The following is a 21,473-nucleotide window of genomic DNA, read 5'->3' as shown; positions in this document are numbered from 1 at the left end:
TCTGTTTAACTGATTTAATGCCCTTTGATGTGAAGTGTGACACATATAGCAGCAGGAGGAAGAGACTCTTGGGTGAATTCTGTATTTTATAGTGTCAACATTTGTTTTCACGTGGGGTAATTTTAAGAATTGCTTCTGACTGCTTAGATACCGTCCCTTTGACTTGTCCTTCGATTAACACACATATGTCCACTTATCTATTGTATACATTGTCTGGGCCACACTCCCATTCTTAAGTGCATTTCACAGACACCTTGCAACATGTAAATCCCCAGTCTTCTCACGCCCATACCATAAAAACAAATACCATAGCTGAGTGACCGATTAAAGTTACCACATCAAATTACCATCTGCAATTTTTTTTGCAAGAGACAAGACAAAATCCTTAAAATACAAAATATTTATTTTGAAAATGTCTTTTATAAGAGAAAAACAAAAAAAAAAAAATCAAAACCAAATCAAAACCATACAAATTGTTTGGTTACTAGCATACCACACTAGTGCTAGGAACTAACAATGGAGAATTGCTCACTCAGGGATAACTCACAGACGCTCAGAGGCAATGAATACATCTCCACGTCTGCCCTCCGATTTTATATTGCACCCAAACATTGAGGCAAACAGAAGTGCCGAAAAAGTGGCACTAGTGGTGAAATGGCATCCTGTCTGTTCTATGAACTTACATAAGCAGGGCGGGCAGACATGTGGCAACCATCTGATTTTCTTTTTCGTCTTTAAACAAAACACAAAACCAAAAACAAATAAAGTGAGTTTAATACATATCTGAAATACAGTGGGTACTTAACTGTTGGCAATGATATGGTGAGGAAAGGAAATAAAAGCTAGAGGGAGCTCTTTGACCAAAATTCAGAATCCCAAGGAGTATCCCAACCTTCCAAAAACTAAACAGTGTGCTTCTGAAAGATATGGACAAGAAGAAGGAGAAAGCCTCATTTCTGCGTACGCAGGTGGTAGCAGAGTCCGAGGTCGCAGAGGTCAATGTTGCACCTTTGAGGTTGCAGTGGAGTCAGCTTAAGGCTCGACAAGCCCAGCCTTATAGCAGATATAAACATATATGTATTCTTAAACCTTTTAATCTTTTTATTGTGGTTGTACAATATTCCCTGATGGCCTGATTTGGCCGCTGAGTGTTATACAGAATCCTGAAGAGATATCAAAATTAAAGAGGAAAAACATACAAACAAGAGAAGTGATGAAATTGTCCGTTGAGGGAGAGGAGGGGGGAGTTTGATGGGGGAATCCTGTTTGTTGCAGTTTGTGGGACTTCCTGTTGCTCTCCCTTGTCCCCTTCTTAAAATGTTACACACGCTGGTCAAACACACACACAGTTCCTCCATCGCACTGCCGTGGCAATCTGCTCTGTGGACAACAGAAAAGACATTTAGTAGAGACCAACGGAAGACCATGAAACTTCTTCTCTTATGGAAATATTCTTACCTATGTCAGCTTCTTGGCTTTGTTGTAAAGTGAATCCACGACTTTGCTCATGTTCTGAATTGTTTCCAAGGCTGCTTCGTATGTTTTGTCCACTGGGGGCTCTTCAAATATGATCAAGACGCCTTCACCTTGGTCAAGGATTCCTGCAGCGGTGTCATAAAAATATATATTAGAGTACACCCGGGACTGTTGAAGACTGAAGTCTGTGAAGTGCGTATGTCTGACAATTACAATTACCATGAAACTTTTTGTCCAGAATCATCTGTGATAATTTCCTCTCAACATCTCCCTATAAAGAAAAAGAAATTAATAATAACACCTGCATTTTAAAAGAGATATAAATGATGCTTTTAACACCCAGGAAAAAATGGTTAACTACAAAGATACATACCTTTGACAGTTTGATTAGACCCGATATGTGTTCTATCTGAAAACAGAAGGAGAGGCAAATTAAAGAGGACGTCATTCATTTCTTTGTTAAAATGCTGAGGAACAAACACAGCAGTAGATACTCATGTCAGCCTAGAATATGGAAAGAATGACCCAGTCTTGGCTCTTGAGAAACATTAATAAAAACAAAGCCTCTACACAGAAATACTTAAGACGTGGTAATAAATGCAGGCTTGACTGGATACCACTACAGTAACAAGTTCCCTTTGTAAAGCTAGGCCTGGCATGTCCTTACCTGTACTCTGGAAAATGGTTCAATGACTCGGATGAGGTTTTGTTCCAGCAGGTTGTCGTACAGTTTGGCCAGGTGAGTGTTGATGATCGGATCGTCCCTCAGTTCTGCTCTGTACTCTGTTAGGGCCTGGAAAATGCACAACTTTCACTTAAAAAAAAAACTTAAAATACTCAAACAGTGAGGCAATTTGTGTGGAAGCATAACACAAAAACTTAATTAAAATGCATTATATAGTGAGCAACACTTTTTGACCATTATATTATCAGCAGGTGTAATCATCCAAGATAAAATCAAGGAGCAAACGTTCATTTCTGTGTGTGCTGCATCCAACAAGCTGAAGACGCAGTAGCTAAAGAGAAAGCAAAACCAAAAAGGCTAAATGCAAATCTGCCTCATCTGTATGAAGATCCATTAACATAGATTTGACAGGACTAAGGAGATTCTTACCTTTTCAAAGTCTGCTAATGATCTGTTCTTGCTGGCCTGGGCGACACATTTCAGTGCATCTGTCTAGAAGGATGATAACAAAAAGGAAAATCTAAAAGTCATTCTACAGAAACGAGCTTGATAAAACTGTTTACCTGAACAAAAACAGAAATGTCTTCTAAATACAGTGGAGGCCTTTTTTTTTTTTAGAATGACCAAGACAGAAACTGAAATAACCACAAAACAACTGAAGTGTGCCGATTGCTGCTTTGTGCAACCTATTAGAAAAAGATTTGTACTCGCCTGTCGGCCGGCGTGTCGCAGGCCAAGTTTACCACTGATCAGGGCTTGAACCTCCTCTGGCCTGAAACAGTTAAGTAACAGAAAAATGAAAAATCTGACGTGTAAATTCTGTAATGTTCATGATTCAAAAATACTGATGGCAGGACATGTGAATGTGATTGAAGTTCAAGCATTGAAATGTTAAGTTTTAAGCGCTACTTACAAGTTGAGAACAATTTTGCACAGAAGCATGTATTTGAGTGCTGTGATGGCTTTGGGGCTGTCAATGGAGTCGTAGCCCTCGAAGGCCTCAAAGAAGTAGGAGTAGGCCGTCTTCCAGTCCTTCTCCTCTGCAGCATGGATGATCCCTGCAACAGAGATGACACAGCGTGATAGTTACACGCTCTGTGGCCAAAACAAACCTTGAAATTTGAAATGCAAACAAAAACAGGAGAAACTTGCTGGGCTGGAGACAAACACAGAAGCTGCTATGTGATCGTACGAATCAAAGAAATATTAAAACCACCAAGTGTTGACTTTCACTTATACATATTGTTGGAAATTACAGAAGCATGAGCCAAACGCTGTGTCTCTTTTTTCCCAGTTCATGCTGTGTTGTAAAGTCATGAATAACCACGATAACATCGTGCCTCGCAGCTCTGCTGCCTTCACACTGGTAAACACAAACTGAACTGTGACTCTGAGATGGTTATCAGTATACAATGAGCTGAAGTACACCCTTTTTCAAGAGTTGCTTCATGGATGGTTTTGAGTCATTAATTATAATATAATTAAGCCATTTTTAATTATTTGTGTAAGGGTAATACCTCTTGATGGTGAAGCAATGTATCACATGATGACCACAAAAATGTAATTACTCTAAACCATCATGAAATTGACCATAAATATAAAAAGCTTGTTCAAATACAAGGAAGAAAATGTAGATTGAATACCATAGTGTGCGATACCATCAAAAAATAAGAATTTCAGTTCTGCACACATATTTCAGACGTGCCTGGCGCCCCCCAGTGGTAGTGTCAAAAAGAGACAACAGGAGTTGTCTTATCTTTCTACAAACAAAAACCTCTGCCATCAAAATAATCTGAAAATGCTGTAATCACATAAAAACTGTACACATAGTGGCTTTAATAAATAATCCTTTCATTCTGCTATTTTACAATCGCCTGGCAAAGACACAAAAACAAAAACAGGACCACTTCACCTCAGGTAAGCTAAGGAAGTGTGAGTAGCGTACAGACCTGACTGCATGTCCAGAGCTGCCTGGAGCTTTGGAGGACAGTAAATGGCGTTGGCGGTGGTCCTGGCTGAGGTGAGGGCTGCGCGGGCCTTGGGCAGGTTACTGAGAGCGTGGTACGTCTTACTTTCAAGCAGCTGAACCTCTACCAGAAGAGCTTTGTCATCCATCTTTTTCAGCTCCTGGAGCAACTGGGAGCCTGAGGGAAAGAGATTGAATAATGGCATGCAAATTAACTATTGCAATAACTTTGTACAACACTTAGTAAACAGCTGGGGGGTAAATGTACACTTATAGTGAGGATATGTGCTGTCCTTTCTCCTCTCTTTATAAGTAAAAACATGCCTAACCGCTCTGCAAACCCTTTGTTTATAAGCTCTAAGCTGGACTTGAAGGCAGAAGATAGATGCTGCACATTTACCAAAAGATAAAGATATCCTGTCTCTAAACACTCACCAAGCGCCAAGGCCTCCTGGTATCGTTTGGTGTCAAAATAGAGTGAGATCAGTCGTGCCTGAAAGAAGAGAGAGAGCATTTAGACAAGCAGAGAGGAGCTGTGGACAATCTAATGCCCTGCAGAAAAGCTGCGACATGTATCATGGACCTGAAAGACAAACTACTGGGATGTCAGTTATAACAAAAAATCAAAAGACAGGAACCTTAGCTTTGAACCAACCAATACTAGCTAATTTTCACCTAAAGTCTCTGGACCTGGTGCTTGGTTTTAATTATGCTCCACACACACACGACGATTTGACCTACGTAGATCTATATCTGAAAGTAAACTGTTAGAATCTTTACAATCTGATGAAATCGGGTGGATGCAGATACATACAGTGAGCAAGAGCTAGTCTCACGGTCCTTTAAAATGTCAATCATAATGAAGCAATTCCTGGCAAATATCGAGATGCTGAAATGCCACTCACACACTTCTTGGAAGAAGACAGACAGTTCGTACATTTCCTAGAATTACTTCTTACAGAAAGTGCCAGAGAGAGGAGATGAACAAACTGTTCTCAAAAGGTGGAACTTAACACTAACACATACAAGTGAAAATGATTTTTACTTGAAATGCAGCATCCGGAAGCCACATCACATTATTGTCAGCTGAGGCTTCTGGTGGTTGTTTGTTAAATGATGGTGCAAAGTAGTAAGTCTGAAGAGGAGCTTTTGGTCTTTTAGGAGGTTGACTGATGTTAACCATCAATTCTTTGATAGAATACATATTTAAGGGTGATGTCATGATTGTCTACATTTTTTAAGACCATGAAACAGATGGTACACATAGTCTTATTAAAGTTTCCTGACATCTTTTTACTCCCATCATATTATTCATAATGAGTGGCCTGAGGCACACCACGGCCTATCTGAAGAGCGTCCCTCTTCTCCGCTTTCACTTATTCATACACGCCACTGTTTCATACATATTTACATATTTTTTCTTCTACACTTTATACACAGTACTAATACAACATCTCGTTGATCCTGTATTTTGTAATTCAGCCAAAAGCTTAAGATATTCCTGGCTGTGAGTGTGAACCTGCTGGCAGTCATCTGGCCACGAAGCACATTTTGGCTGCTTTAGCAGGGTGATGTCATCAAAGATGGCAGTGTGTAGTAGATGTAGATGTATTAGCATCTCTCGCTGTCACTTCAGGCAAAGTTTACAAGTTTGCTTCATCACATTTATCAAGTTTCCCGTTTTTATTTGATTTTAACCCAAAGTGATGCCACAGTGGCGGTGTTGCATATCTACTAACAACCAAAAGCTCCACCACAATCTGTCTGAAATCACAGCGTCTCCCACTCTATGAGTCAGAACATGTTAAATTTAATTCCTCCCACAGCTGCTATTTATGTTTGGGGATATTGCTTTTGTTTTCACTATCATTAATCATAACGGTGTTGTATGTCGGCACTAACTAAGGTTAGGGCGAGAGGACGAATACATCAGCTGTTGACGATGGGTTGTATCCTTTATTTCTGGCTCATCAGCAATCAAAGTGTCAAACGTAATGCAAATAATCAACCTCTGACAGCAACATTGGTGCGCTATAGGTTGTTGCAAAAGCCTTTGATAGCCCAATAACCTTTGCCTGCATAATGTCATCAAACTCAGTATCAAACTCCTTTATTCAAGCTCTCCATAACATATCACTTGAAGTGTTTTTAGTTCAGTAATATCTAGTTGTATAATGCAGGTCTCCTCTACGTTATACATGAGCTTTTCCAAATTGAAGGTGTGATGGTGGCGAGTAAGAAAAAGTTGCCCTATTGGCAGATTCTAGCAGTGATGCATGCTAATATTGCAATGCTTCTCAAAAAACACTCAAATAATGGCACATATGGTGTGGATTAAGTTACAATTATGCCATTTGATAGCACCCACACGCTTATTGTAGGCCTCCTTACCTCCAGAGCTTGTCGTAGGAAGGTTCTCTTCTCTGCCTTGGCCCACTCAATGCATTCAAGACACAGCTCAACCTCCTGACCTGTTGCTGCCTCCATATCAAGAAAGAGATCCAGCAGAGAGCGGACCAGCCGGGCCGCCTTGGCCTTGCTGATGGAAATCAGGAAAGGCCTCACAAATTTCAGCAGACCCCCTAGTTCTGGAGAAAGTAAAAAATAAAAAATAAAAAAACAGATATTTCAAGTGGAAACTTAACATAGAATTAGTTGCATTGGATTGTTTGTAGGCTTACTTAAAAAGTAAAAACAGACACAAAATTAACATCAGAGTTTGACCATCACCTGCAGCCTGTCCGGTCTTGGCCAGGAGTGTCCCCAACTCCAGGATGCTCTGTTCTTTAACCCTGACAGCTTCTTCATCGTTCTCCTGAACATCTCTCCTCACTGTTAAAGAAAGGCAACAAGTTGACATCAGAAAACAATTTGCTTATTTAATCCCCACTTGATGCAATTTGCACATTTTAAGTGTCAAAGTGAGAAATGAATTTAATTAGTGTGACTCCTGGACTTTTAAACTTTGGAAAACATGATCTAACTTAGTCCTGTTTAATTGTTTTTGATGTCACATGATCTGTTCTACTTACAATATCGCAGTATTACTTAATATAGGGTCCACACACCAAACTGACAAATAGGAATGCAACTATCAACAAGTTTGATGTACACATTCATGTTTAGCCTATAATACAACAATGAAAAGCATAAAACACAATGTTCCAGGGCCCAAAGTGATGTCTTAAAATAACTTTCCATATCCAAACAACAGTCCAAAACCCAAATATATTAAGTTTACAATTATATAAAGCAGAGAAAAGCACCAAATCCTCACAATTAAGATGGCATCAGTGAATGTTTGGCTTTTTGCTTGATAAATGACTTACAAGATTATCAAAATTAAGTTGATTACTTTTCAGTTAAATTGCTGATAAATCTATTTAAACCATTAACGAGAACAAAATGAATGTTTTGTCATAACATTTACATTTAAGATGACTAAAAAGTGTAGCACGACAGCTTGACAGCTAGTGGGCTGTAGTGACAAGGCAATTTGAGGACAGTGATGTCTATGTGTAACGTAAGAACTGTTTACAGTATATATATGTATGTTAATGCTATTTCCATTTGCTCGTGTGTTTACGCAACCAAAAACACACAAGCAAACCATGGCCAATTACTCATAAACGTCCCAGTAATAACAACAGAGGCAGTTCCTTTCACTCTGTCAGAGAGCTGCTTACCACTTTGTTGATGAAATCGGTTAAAGGCTTTTGACAACAAGCTAACGATGTTAACGCTAGCCAAAACAGTAATCATGCTAACGTGACAGTCTTAAGTAGAACTAATGGTGGTTAGCTTGTAAACTGTGGCTAATGACACAACAACACAAGACAAAACTACACAGTCAAAAACATAACATTACTTATAACTACTACAAATTTCACGCCCAGGCCTAAAGTTAGCAACGCTGCTAACGAGCTAACATCCACTAGCAGCTGCCGTTACCCACCGTTCAACAGTGAGTCAGCACGGCACACCACCGGCTCTTGCTATTGAACACCTCTAGCTAGCATGCTAACCTCGCCGCCTAACACTGACTGAGAAATAGCAATTAGCAGTGGTCAGAGGAACAGTGTCCATCTCAAAACCTCAGCCGAACACCTACCTATTGAATGGAGAATGTCGATAGAGGCGTTGCGGTCCGTGCTAATGAGAGACTGAGCTCTCTGAAATTCAACCACTGCTGCAGCCGCCATCTTCCTTATTCAAAATGCTGCTTGAATGAAAATTACGTGCGGGGACTACGTTACCTAGCGTATGTGACGTCAGCGTACGCCTTGCATGTCGGGATTTTAAGGCGTTTGGGAAATGTAGTCTTATCAAAAAAAGGGGTCGTAAACATGTATCAGAAGCTCTATTTACCTACGCCTTTGATTTGCTCATAGAAATCAATTTGTCTTCAATTTTAAAGTAAGTCAACATTAAAAATCGTGCTTACTTTTTATGAGACGCAGATGTCTCACAGAGTTGGGCCCCTCGTGCTTGGCCAAAGCCAATATGCTATTTTGTGCCAATATCCAACAGTTTACATGAGATCGTTTTTCCAGTTACTCTGTGTTTTACATACTCTCCTGTGAAACCACAGGCTAATGTAATTAAACTGCAGCATATATAGTACGAACCTATATAGAATTCAGGCCAGGTCTTTGAATTAAAAATGCACAAAATAACACCGAGGAATTAAATGAAAAAAGTAATAAATAGTCTTTAAAAAATTAGATTCATTGCCGTGCGTTTCTAGCTTTGTGTCTGTGGTCTGAATCTCCATCAGACTGATAATGGATGACATGGCTGATATCCAACGCTGAATAAAATAGCGATATCTGCCCAAATGATGCATTAGTCTGACGATAACTCATAATGGAGCACCACAGACACAAGCAGCAATATTATAGCCTTGTTGAGATTACTGTAAAAGCCTATTCGGTGATCAAAATAAGACAATGTAATACAAAGCTGTTGTACTCAATCTAAGCTTGCCTATAGAACTACAGAACATGCAGACCAACTCACTTCCTACGTTAAGTGCTCATATATGAATGCTGTTGATTGGGTTACATTGGTGCTAACGATGTTATGAAGAAAAACATCCTCGCAGTTCACTGGGTTCAGTTTGCATGAGCGCCTGCTGTGTGTGTTGTTTCCCAGCAGAGACAGCAGCGCGCACAGAGCGCAGAGCGGCGCCCCACCACCGCCTTTGCGTCAACCATCCTCACACAGTCAGTGACACAACACAACATCAGCCCTCGCAGCATCCGCATCTCACGGCCAGGAGGACCAGGAGCACATCCTCATCTGAGCATCCATTCCACAACTGCCTACCATCGCCTGCGCACCGCCGACACCGGGCGCGTTCATCCACCGCTTGCTTTTCGCCTCGGCTCGGATCATTTTCTTTGTTGCATTTATGGTCGGTTTTGGATGGTTTCATGTTTTAATCGCATTTTGTAAGGAAAAACGAGAATCGAGACGCGGAGCATCATCGTTACGGCGCAGTTATATTCTCATTGAGCAGGAGATCTGGTAAGTTTGCTTTCATTTTTGGAACACATCCGTGCTGGAAGTCAGATTGTACAGATTTGTGGATCCATCACATTTAAAAACAGCTTTATCTAATGAGGAGAATACGACAATAAATGGAAAGAAACGAGGATGTGAATTACAGGCAGCCACACACACACACACACACACACACACACACATATTGTGAGATGTTAACAGATAGGAGGAAAACATGAGGATTTTCTTCAGTTTTAAGCCACCGCCTATTATGGGCAGCATTTTCATTTCGACGCAGACGCTCAGTTTCAGCACCACGGAGAGCACCCGATGTACACAACCCCCCCCCCCCCCCCCCCCCCCCCCATCACAGCAAGAAGCCCAGTACATCACCTAATTTTAGCCCAGTGGAGTCTCATTAAAAGCTCATGTTTTGGAATTTCTCCACAATGGACGAGTCGGTCCTCAGATTGATGGGATGACGGATCGAGCAGCTTGGATTCTGCGCATGTGAGCAAAGGTGCTGCAGTGAGGAGGAAAATCTGTCGCGCAAAGAAAGACTCAGATATCTCTCTGCTTGTCTGCTTTTAGTGGAGGTGAATTACGTGACCTTGGATGTGTGCTTTAATATGCTGAATCCTGTCCAACGCGACCTTCACCTGTTATTAAGGTGTTTACGTTTCTGTCTTCCATTTTAGCGAGAGGGGTGGCGCGTGGTGCACTCGTCGGCCATTGCCCATAAAATATGGATCTCTCCTGATAAAATGTTCACGAAATCATCACATAGGATCATTTCCATCCAGTGTGGAGTAGACTTCCTTTGAATAATTGATGCACCCGTGTTATTATTAGAATCTGCTGCAGATGAACAGAAGCTGAAGCACCATTTCACACTAAAATGTTCATAATGTTGGCGATTCGCCTGATAATTACATTGATCATTTGCAGCAAGGAGGGATCTATGCTGTTTGAATTAATTAGTATAAGCTATAGGCTGATCCATTCCACCACTTACTGAGCGAAATCAATGCTGCTAATAAGCCTGAGGTGCTGGCAGATAAACCACTCAGGCTCACATTCAGGAGAACATTACTGATCAGACAGCCATGATATTATCAGGTGAATGATATGAATCTAATATGAGATTTAAAAACATTTCTGCTATTCAAAGGTAATTGATCCTTCACCAATTATTTTTCTGATTATTGATCTTTTCTGCCTCCAGCAGTGGCCGTCCAGAGACACAGACAGAGGGCTGAAATACAACAGAGACCATCAGTGAGGTGATCGTTATCCCCTCAGAGAGCCGTTCACAGGACTATTTCCTCCAGGCTTTAGATGCCCAGCGGCAGCCTGTAGCCCGGGACTCCCAGCTCCCAGAAGCATTGAGGCTTTGAGACCCTCAGGATCTCCCCTGGCAGACGCTCTTCTGACCCAGTGCGGCTAAAGCCCCTGGACGCCTCCCCACAGTCACCATGGGAACCGTGCTGTCTTTGTCACCTAGCTACCGAAAGGCGGCTCTCTTTGAGGATGGTCCGGCCACTGTGGGCCACTACACAGCCGTCCAGAACAGCAAGAACGCCAAAGACAAGAACCTGAAGCGCCACTCGCTCATCAACGTGCTCCCGTGGAAGCGGATTGTAGCGGTGTCGGCCAAGAAGAAAGGCTCCAAGAAGGTGCAGCCCAACGGCAACTACCAGAATAATGTCACCCACCTGAACAATGAAAACCTGAAGAAGTCGCAGTCATGTGCCAACCTGTCCACCTTTGCCCAGGATCAGAGCACTCCAGCTCTCACCAAGACCTCCAACAACTCGGCATCGTCTGTTAAGAAGGCCCCCCTGACTAACTCCAATGTGGCTCCTGGGACCCCTAAGAGAGTGATCGTCCAGGCCTCCACCAGTGAGCTGCTGCGCTGCCTCGGGGAGTTTCTGTGCCGGCGTTGTTACCGGCTGAAACACCTGTCACCCACTGACCCAGTGCTGTGGCTGCGCAGCGTGGACCGCTCCCTGCTGCTCCAAGGCTGGCAGGACCAGGGATTCATCACCCCTGCAAACGTGGTCTTCGTCTACATGCTGTGCCGTGACGTGGTCTCCTCCGAGGTGGCCACGGAGCACGAGCTGCAGGCCGTGCTGCTCACCTGCCTCTACCTGTCTTACTCCTACATGGGCAACGAGATCTCCTACCCTCTCAAGCCCTTTTTAGTGGAAAGCTCCAAGGAGACCTTCTGGGACCGCTGCCTGTCCATCATCAACCTGATGAGCGCAAAGATGCTCCAGATCAACTCCGACCCGCACTACTTCACTCAGGTGTTCGCCGACCTGAAGAACGAGAGCCAGAAGGAGGAGGAGAGGAGCCGCCTGCTCATCGGCCTGGACCGGTGAGGGGATGCTGGGGGGGGGGGAGCAGAGGGGACGGGGAGGAGGGGGATACTCCAGTCTGGCATTTTGACAAGTTTGACAGATGATTTGTGACGCTCCTTATTTATTATTGTCCAAACTGCGGTGGGACTAGGCCAATTAGGAAGTATTTGACATTCATAACCACTTTGTGTCTAATAAGACTGATGACAGAACCTTCAACTGGAGGGGGGGCTCAGTCATTTTCACAGATTTCAAATGTTTGCATTGAGGGATATCAGCTGCAATGGTCACCTAAAAATGGTGCATAGGGTTTAAAAAGCAAGAGCACTCTTTTTGCATCTTGAAGACGGCAAATTCTATTTTCCAACGAGCAAAGGATGGACTTTCTGTGAACCTGAGAATGAAAGCTTTTTTGACAATGATATATAAACAAAAAATGCCAGACTTGGGTAAATCCTTTGCTAACATACAGATATATATATATCTATATGAAATACTGAAAATCTTAAAAAAACAAAAACAATTCAGACAAAAAGACAAAAAAACAGCGGAAAGGGAAGCATACATCTACAGCAATGAATGTGGAGAGGACTGAGGCTGCAGCAGCCGACCAGTGACCTTCTGACTGTTTGACGATGTGATGTGCACTGCCTACTGCAGGAGGGCCATCGCCTGACTGGCTTTCTTCACGCATCACGGACTGAACAGGCGTCCCCGGCTGCAAACTCTGGCTCTTTGGAATGCAAACACCACGTCCCCTCCATTAATACGGATACGACTGGACATTTTTTGCTGCAGTGCATATCTGAAGAAGCGGCGGGGGCCATCGATGCTGGATCCATGTTTTTGTGGGTTCCTGTTTGTGGCTCAACAACAGGACTTATACTGTACAGTAAAGACTGGGTGGACAATAAGCAGACATTGCATTGCGGGACTTTTGATAAGAAGACGACAGCCGGTGGACGTACGGCCAATGATGAGTGGTCATGCAGTGTGTGTTCAGAAACACCTACTTTATTTTCATCTAGAAAAAAAAATAAAAAGAACAAGTTAATGGATGTTTTACTCCCCAGAGGCTTACACCTATGGAGGCTTATTTATTGCTTTTCTGGAACAAGTTTTATTTGATTTGTTTCTTTTTTTACTTAGAAATGTAATGTTTTGCACGTGTGCCATGCAATTTTACAGAGTTTCCGGGAGGGCAGGAGCAATTATTACTTTTCTTCTTTTTACTTGATTTGTAAACCAACTGCATCTGCATTAGAGAATGCTGTGAACAAAGTGACACTAGTTTTTTTTAGCTATGCTTGCTAAAATAGGCTATTTGTTTACCAGGGAAATTCTTTTTGTACTTTTGTCGATAGGTTGTGTTGCAACCACTTTGGAATGATGTTTGATTTTGTGCTTATGATTCAGCATAGAAAATGTTAAAACAGTGCCATATCTTTGATGGAAATCCCGCAGGTCTGAGAACAACGTACTGTTTGTCCAGCTGTTGAATGACGGGGTGGATTTTCATCTACTAATAACTACTAACTGACACCTAATTTATTGCCATTTACGTATTTATTTAGGCACATTAATGTAAATGACAGATCAAGATGAGAGACTTTGAAAAGGGAAGGACATGAGGGGGGGGGGGGTTTGCTGGTATAGCAGGTGTGCTTATCTTTGGTGGGAATGAAGATTGATCTGGTTTATGCAAATGAAAGCAATTTATTGATGAGAATCTAATTAAAAAGCCCTTAGATCAAAAACCGATGTCAAATCTGACCATCACCAAAGTGACACCATCAAGGACACCTTGACAGAACAACACATCATTGACCCTCTACTTACCAAAATGCCCTGAAAACGTCTTTTTGTCCTGCACGAGGAGCTAAACCCAACCTGCTGTCCCACATATCAGAAAGAGGAAGCACACACATTGTTCCAGGGGAATAAATGATTTCAATGACACTCGTTCAGCATCACCGCAGTTAAAGCACAGCTTACCTGGAGGATAATCCATCAGCATCACTTCTGTGTAAATCAAATGTGAGGCGACATAACATACATCCGGGGGCTGTAGGAGATGAGGCGACCTCCACAGGAATAATCACATTTTCAATCATAGAAACCACTTGACTAAAATGAGACGCTGCAGCGTGCGATGGCAACGACTTGACAACCAAAAACAGGAAGCATGCAGAACAATTGAGATATATATATTTTTGTTTCACTGGAGAGCAGTTGAAGCCACTCCGCTGCAGCTATTCGCTATCTCCATAACGACAGCAATCACTGGAGAAGCTACAGTATTTCCCTCCAGAAATGTTTTTACTGGTTGTTACACTTCAATCTCGATATAGACTAAATGCACTCTCTCTCTCTCTCTTTAGCAGTGTTCTGAAAATCTGTCTAAAAAGCATAACGGACTGCTTGTGCCAACAAAAGGCTTCTGTCATGTTTTAAAGTGGAAGGCTTCTCTGCTGCTGTGTTAGTGTGAGGAAATGAGCAGCTCTGACGGTCACAACCTGTGGCCTCCTCTGCTGTGGGACTGCGGCTGCCATGTGGACTTAGATCAGTGAGAGAAAGTTCATTTGGAGTGTTTGTACTGGCACAATAGGGGGACACGCACTAAGGACGGGCCCCTGCTCCGGCAGAAAAAAAAAAGCAGGGCATCGGGGGTGAAGGGCCTCATAAAGAGACCCCGAATCTTTTTCTCTCTGTCCACTCGCCCCGACTCACTTGAAATGTGCCATTTTTTTCCACTTTGCATCATTGAGTAGTTGTTTGAGAAAATACTTTCAAAAGCTTATAAAATATGAAAAAAGACTCAAGTGATAGTTAAAGACTTCTGTCAAATTCTTTTCTGTATCTTGTTGCGTACTTTGTAGATAAAAAAAAAAAACGAAACAGTGGTTAAGAATTTCAAAAAGGGAGGCATTCGATGGCTGCATGTGTGTGCGAATGTGTGTGTGTGTGTGTGTGTGTGAATGACAGCGTTTTATTTGTACAGAAGAATGTGTGACATGTTGTTTTCTTATGGACGAGGAGCATACACCAACCACACTGGTACTAGGTTTTCCCTCGGTGTGGTGAGGGACGGGTGTCGATGCTGTTCAATAAAAATGTTCTTTTTTTGAAAAAGACAAAAAAGCTGTTGCTGTAATTGAAACTTTTTTCAGTTAGTTTCTGCTTATTTTCATTTATTTTTGTACTGTGATGGAAAAATAAAATGCACTGATCGTTCGAGACGGCCACTTGTCTTTTTGTGCCTCCAGATGTGGAGTGATGTGCGCTCATTTAGTCTGAATCTGCACTTTGCTAACTCAAGACCATATTTAACATCTCAAAAAAAAGTAAAGTTTCACTGAGGAACATCCATAGTTACACACATTCACACCTGGAAGCTGCTCAGTTCAACTAGTCGGACCTGTTGGCTGCTGGAGCTTGACGGTTAACTTCAGGGCCTTGCTCAAGGGCACCTGAGTGGTGGCAAGTGGGACCCCACCCAGATTTATTGCTGGACTGGAGTGTGTACAAGTCTGGGGATCGAACGTCCAGTCAAAAGCCTGCTTCGCGAGTCATTCTCTGGACATCTGGTTTTCACTGCGCTTGGATCAAACCCAGTGAATTTTACTGCGAATATTCTGAACAACAATCATTTCTGGGGCAGTTGTAATTCTGAGTGTGGGCCATTAATCTGGGGGTTAGTGGTTCGAGCCCCACCTCCACATGCAAAAAGTGTCCTTGAGCAACGACACTGAACCCCAATTTGCTCCCAATGTGTGTCGATGTGGGACAAACTCAAGCTGCATTGGACAAAATTATTTGGCAAATGACATTTGATAGATTGTAAACATGGAGCAGCCAGTGGTCTGTGTTTAAGACACATACCACACTGCATATACATGTTTCTGATCTTTGTTGCATGTCATACCCGCTCCATACTTCACTCCATACAGATAACTCTCTGTCCATTAATTCCCATTTATTTAACCACCAGGTCAGTCAGTCCCGACTTACTTAGTCACTGCCCTTGAGGAAAAAAAAAAAAAGTCATCCCACTCTTAGCAGCAGATAGTCATCCATCAGCCAGTGGATTATAAACCCCTGCTGAGGAGCTGGTGACGGCTGACACGGTGGCAGTGGGAAGCGGCGTTGTCATGCCAACTGCAGGGGTTTTAGCCTCCTCGACGTCACCCGGTGAAACAGCTGTTAGTGGGCGGATTAACGTCGAGCTCTGCCCAGCTATTACCACATCACAAGTCGCGAGAAAGTGACTAAAAGAAGCAGCTACTGAAGCAAATACATTTATTAATAAAATGATTAATGACATATTTTTCATTATGGAACATCATGGAATGCATAATCTGGATTTATACAGAATACATTTGCACAGAAATAGTGTTACAGCGGTGACTTGATCTGGATATTACAGTATATTTATGGTGTGTAATCAAAAATATGCAAAATATAAACTTAATATAAAATTAGGCACATACTGAATGATGTATACATACAGATTTCGCTTAAAGCCACAGAGTATGGAATAAATTATGAAAGAAGAAAATGGAATTCGTTGCCCTTTGGCTAACATGGACGGGCTTGATAATAGAGTCAAATATTTCTGGAACAAAAAAAACAGTTGAAACCAGAGGAAAAGTACTTGTTAAGATCGCAGCACAGAGAACAGTGAAGCGAGGAACACAATGGCTCACGTCTCCTAGTGTTAACTTTCATATCTGATGTTCTTTTATGCCCATTTATAAAAGGGATAATTAGGAAAAAAAAGCCTGTGGTTTTCATACCTGCGGTAAAGCCTATAATCAGTATAATGGAAAAGTAATCTTTGCTGATTGGGTTTGCACACCAAAAGGACAAATCTGGTGATATTCCATATGTTTGTTATTGCCAACAAATCTCATGAAAAGAACAAAACCACCAATGAACTGATCCTGATGAAAATAGTCCCTGACAAACGCACTCTCTCCTCCTGTTTGAGGTGCGTTTGCTTTTGCTTTAGGAAATTACTGAGACTTAAAACATTGAAGTAAATGCTTGTGAGCTGTTTTTAAAGGTGTGCGTCTTCAGCTCAGTGAGCCACAGACAGGTCAGGGAAGTCAAAGTATTGAGGATGGATTTGTTGACCATAATAAAGATATAGGACACCATCCTCACCCTTTCATAGGATCCACAGTATTTACATTTCAGGTTATACTCAGCTTCATCTCGTTTTTTTCATTATACTCCTATTGTTTGGCCAGTTTTGTTGCTGGTGTAGTTTCCTTTTTTATTTCCATGCCTCGTGGGCGCAGGACGGCTGAAGGAAAAAAGACAAATAGGAAAACCTTCACTGCCCTGCAGGACGGTACAGTCGGCCCAACTGGGCGAGGAGCGGAGAGATTTGACAGAGGAAGGAAAGTGGAGAAGGAGGGAGGGTGGAAGAGAGGGGAAAGAAAGGAGAGGGAGCAGAGAAGAGGAGGAGGCCGAGCGAGGCTTTGTTCACCACCCCCCCCCCCCCCTTTTTGCCTTAAGAAAGCAAAGAGAGAAGTGCTGAAGTGAGAAGTGACATGGAGTCCATCCTAATGATGAGCGCTGAATAGCAGAGCAGAGAGGAGTTGAAGCCCTGTGGGAGATTACCATGCTGAAGGATATGGAGAGCTGCACTGTTGTAGTCCACACACACACACACACACACACACACACACACACTCATCACAGGCAGCCTCAGCTCCTTTGAACATGTCACTTCCTTAATCCACACTATGGATGCACCAGTTTCCCCAAACAACTCTTTCCTGCATCAAAGTGGCCTTATCAAGCAGCGGGACAAGGTCAGCCGCCACAGAGCTGCGAGGTAGAATGGCTCGCTTCTTCAAAAGACGGGGGCACTCGCAAACTAATTAAGATAAACGACTTGTTCGGACAACAATTAGAGGGCCGAGCCGCCGCTGTGGCGAAAATGACTGCCAGCTAGCTTTCCTTCCTGTTGAAGTAAAGTCGACAAGAGTGCCTCTGCGTCTTCAACTAGGCCAGACACCCAGGGAGCTCCGATTCATAACCTCGGGCCCTCAGTCGGTAATCTCGACTTAGTCTTTACACACAGAGACAATACAGCTCGGCCTCTGTGGGGAGAGAGACGATACAATTTCAGTTTTCTCATCCAAGAATTTGTGACGTCTACTGTCACGTCATCACGACGGCTTTCACATCCAGAAAACTCAAGTGGGAACAGACAGTCCTGCCAGATGTACGACAACTAACATCCACCTGTATGTCTATTCTGTCAACAATGAGGATGTTCTATGCAAAGAGGCTGTTCCGGAGCTTTCGACCATATCCCATGATCTTCATAAGCAGATGGAGTTTGCTTATTTGTCATGAAAGTGAAAGTTTTTTACTTTATGACTCAACTTCTAAGCCTAGATGGACGAGAAAATTCAAATCAATTCATTTCAGTGCTCCGCTCAGTGGATTCGCTCGTGGAGGGCGAAATAAATCTGCATTTTTTGAGTCGAGTTCAACTTTGACATGAACATTTGTGCAGTTTACCAATCGTAAATCATCTTGAAAGTGCTGACCTTTGAGGGAACGGAGGGTTCCTAAATGAAGGAAGCCATTCTAACTCTTCAGCTGTTTTGAGGAAGAAGTCCAGGGTACAAATATGTCTTTTGAATAAACTTAGAAACCCTATTAGCAACTGAGCTAGTTAGCTTGCTATCTAACTTAAAGTTAGCATTATCTCTTCAATAACTCTCTTCTGAATGAAATGATGCAGGAGCCCAGAACAGAGAAAACCATGAAGACGCTCGGAGAGTTCAGCTCCAACATGCTACCTTGTGGTCAGTGTTTTAGAATAATTAGGTTGGTTATAGAGAAGCGAACACATCACACGCGACAAAAGAGCTGACGTTCGGCCTTATGTGCTGCTCAATCTGTGGATGGATATTAATATTAAACACCACAACATCTCCATCTCACGAGCTTCTGCGCTGCCACAGATTTCTGCAACGGTCGGAACAAGAACATATTGTAACGTGCTAACACTTAGCAAAACAGAGTGGAAACTTTCAACACAGCCGACAGCTTGTGAGAACGGTACACACCAAACTCTGAGTGTTCGAGTGCTGATGATTTGATTTGTGTGATTTGGCTCGAGGAGAGACGAAAGGGAGTTTAGCAGCAGCATCAGATGAAAATCACGTCTCTAAATAGTCCACTGTTCATACAGAAAGTCATTCCCATCATCAGACAGGGAGGTAAAGTAGGACAGCAGTCTGATTACAGACTTCACACCCGTCTGTCTTCACTCCTTCACTGTGGCCACCAGCCAGGCTCTCAGTCTCCGAGCCAAGAAGAGGAGAGCTAACAGAGCTAGTCAACACACATACAGTACCCACTGTCCTGCTCACACACTCTCTTTCTCTCTGTTGAAGGGGATATTTGTCAAATGGAAGTCTATTCCAAAGGACACAGAACCACTACAACTCATTAGGCTATTCTCTCAACACAAAGACAGCAAATGAGACCATGTTCAGGGGCTGGAGTTCACATGGGATTATACAGTTCTAGCCTCTGCTGCGAAGCTACAGCATCAAGTCTTGCATTATAAGGAAATATGAACTTAAAATACCTCTTAGAAAAAAAAAAAGTAATGCTTTGGTTATCGTCTTCATGTCTGCCTTCTGTTATTCAGCTCTAGTTATAGCATCCCTTTTCATAGTAAACGCAGTATATTCTAACCTTTAATATATAAGCAGTATAAGAGTATTATAAAAGTACAGACCTTGCAGTAGAGAGTATAAGATTTAAATTAATAGATTTTAACGCTTTGCATGTAGCAGGTCGCGATGTTCAGGATGTGATCAACACATCCTGTGAGGAACAAACTGACGATGAATTAAAATGTGGGCTTTGTGCCTCAGACACCGACTGAACCACTGAATCACATTTTCGGCACTCGCTGTTCCCGTATGTGATTGTAAACATTTAACGAACTAAAACGCGGACGCTGCATTTCCTTTCATTTACCACGCAGGTAGGTAAGTCTTCAATTAAGGTCATTAACACGTTGTTATTCCTTAGAATATAAATCACAAAAAGTGTTTTCTTCCATTCCAGAGCAGATACTCAAAGCTGACTGCGTATCTGGAAAAATCAGAGTCATACATAAACATCACCTTCCTTCATTTTTCAGGGGTTCACTTTTGATCTGGCTGCTGCACAGGGAGCTGCAGGGATTATAAACTCCTGCAAAGCCTTTGGATTTTCCCCCCCAATTACGCAACATCAGTGGTTCAGTTGCCGCATAATCTCCTCTCACCTTGACGACCACAATATTTCATCTACAATAAACTAAATATTGCACAAAGCAAATCATTTGGATTTAAAAAAAGGAAGAACACCACTCTGGTTGATTACCCTGTAGTGCATTTTTAAAAACCTGTTCAGCTAATAACATTTTGGAAATAGGCGTATTGTACACTTCCTGTTTATAGTAACATTGAAATCAACGGGTCAAATTTGGCATGGCTTTGTATTTTCAGGATTCAATTACCCCAATCCTCCCACAGAGCTGCTATCTAAATCGTCCCATTATCAGCAGCTCTGCGAAAACAAACACGAGAAGTGAATCAGAAGTGAATCATCGTCATTATCTCGGCCTGCTTTGAAATCAGCTGTCACTGTTTTTCCGTTTGGCCCATTTTAGTTGCCAGGAACAGCCAGGATGTAACCAGATCGGCTCTTGGTGAAGTCTGGCTGCGATTGGTTGATCTTGGGCTCCACAATGACCGTGCACTTCCTCCCGCTCATGCTGCACTGGATGGGACTCGCGATGTTCACCTGCAGCTTCCTCTTCTCACTGCCGAGAGAAAGCAAAAGACCGAAGCGTGAGAGGGACACGGAGAGATAAGGGTGAACATTTTGTAACGCCAACATCAGGAAATGAACATTTATGTATGTAATCACAGTTGACTCATATGCTGCAACACTGACACATGAGCATTACATTCAGTTTTAATGCACAGGAATAAAAGATGCAGATCCATTAGTGACCCGTGTGTGAGAGAGAGTGAAAGTATGAGGGTCATAAATCCTCTCACATAATCTCACAAATACACCACATTCATTCTCACACACGACTACTGCTTTTATGTGCACAGTCATACTCTCACACACACACACAGTTCATACAAACTCATTCTCACACACACATGCCATCATACCCTTTACAGTAGTAATGTCAGACTGAATACTAATGTGCATGGGAAAAACGTTGCACACCAGAGAGAATGATTTTGTTTGTGAATGAGACTGAAATGAAACTTCTACCCTCAGGCCACAAGGATGGAAATGAAGTCACTGCCTGAGACTGACTTTATTACTCTTCTTATTCTTTTTAATGACAAACTGAAGGAAGTGGCGGGATTACATTTACACTGTGACTGTACCATATATGATTACGCGTGACATATGATTAGCTTTGTGG

The 21,473-nt window shown here is 42.4% G+C and overlaps 3 protein-coding genes across 3 annotated transcripts in view; 1 reads left to right on the top strand and 2 right to left on the bottom strand.

The window, feature by feature from the left end:
• Window positions 1-8,337, bottom strand: psmd11b (proteasome 26S subunit, non-ATPase 11b). Its single transcript, XM_070926782.1, has 13 exons — window positions 8,239-8,337; window positions 6,858-6,959; window positions 6,519-6,715; window positions 4,563-4,620; window positions 4,111-4,305; window positions 3,075-3,219; window positions 2,873-2,933; window positions 2,591-2,653; window positions 2,144-2,269; window positions 1,850-1,885; window positions 1,696-1,747; window positions 1,459-1,601; window positions 1-1,380 (listed from the first exon to the last, which is right to left on the bottom strand). Exons 1-12 carry the CDS (start codon window positions 8,327-8,329, stop codon window positions 1,459-1,461), a joined length of 1,269 nt encoding a protein of 422 aa, XP_070782883.1. The 5' UTR covers window positions 8,330-8,337; the 3' UTR covers window positions 1-1,380.
• A 2,770-nt stretch (window positions 8,338-11,107) lies between these two features.
• On the top strand, window positions 11,108-12,016 carry cdk5r1b (cyclin dependent kinase 5, regulatory subunit 1b (p35)). The gene has a single exon (XM_070927396.1). It carries the CDS (start codon window positions 11,108-11,110, stop codon window positions 12,014-12,016), a length of 909 nt encoding a protein of 302 aa, XP_070783497.1.
• Window positions 12,017-20,435: 8,419 nt separating this feature from the next.
• The window catches only part of myo1d (myosin 1D), a 75,031-nt gene continuing 73,993 nt past the window's right edge, over window positions 20,436-21,473 (bottom strand). Inside the window, exon 22 of the mRNA XM_070926594.1 lies at window positions 20,436-20,846. Coding sequence (XP_070782695.1) covers window positions 20,690-20,846 — 157 coding nt within the window. The 3' untranslated portion in view covers window positions 20,436-20,689. The remainder of the gene's footprint in view (window positions 20,847-21,473) is intronic.

The sequence above is a fragment of the Enoplosus armatus genome, chromosome 20 (assembly GCF_043641665.1).
Source record: "Enoplosus armatus isolate fEnoArm2 chromosome 20, fEnoArm2.hap1, whole genome shotgun sequence".
Classification (NCBI taxonomy): Eukaryota; Metazoa; Chordata; class Actinopteri; order Centrarchiformes; family Enoplosidae; genus Enoplosus; species Enoplosus armatus.
This window is presented reverse-complemented; position numbering and strand designations above follow the sequence as displayed.

What these genes read in the sequence shown, in the direction of transcription:
- psmd11b (XM_070926782.1), bottom strand. Translation starts at nt 8,329, where the DNA reads ATGGCGGCTGCAGCAGTGGTTGAATTTCAGAGAGCTCAGTCTCTCATT. An exon ending in TGCAAAATTGTTCTCAACTT is followed by an intron (nt 2,934 to 3,074) that starts GTAAGTAGCGCT and finishes TAACTGTTTCAG; the next exon opens with GCCAGAGGAGGTTCAAGCCC. An exon ending in GTCTAATCAAACTGTCAAAG is followed by an intron (nt 1,748 to 1,849) that starts GTATGTATCTTT and finishes TTTTCTTTATAG; the next exon opens with GGAGATGTTGAGAGGAAATT.
- cdk5r1b (XM_070927396.1), top strand. Translation starts at nt 11,108, where the DNA reads ATGGGAACCGTGCTGTCTTTGTCACCTAGCTACCGAAAGGCGGCTCTC.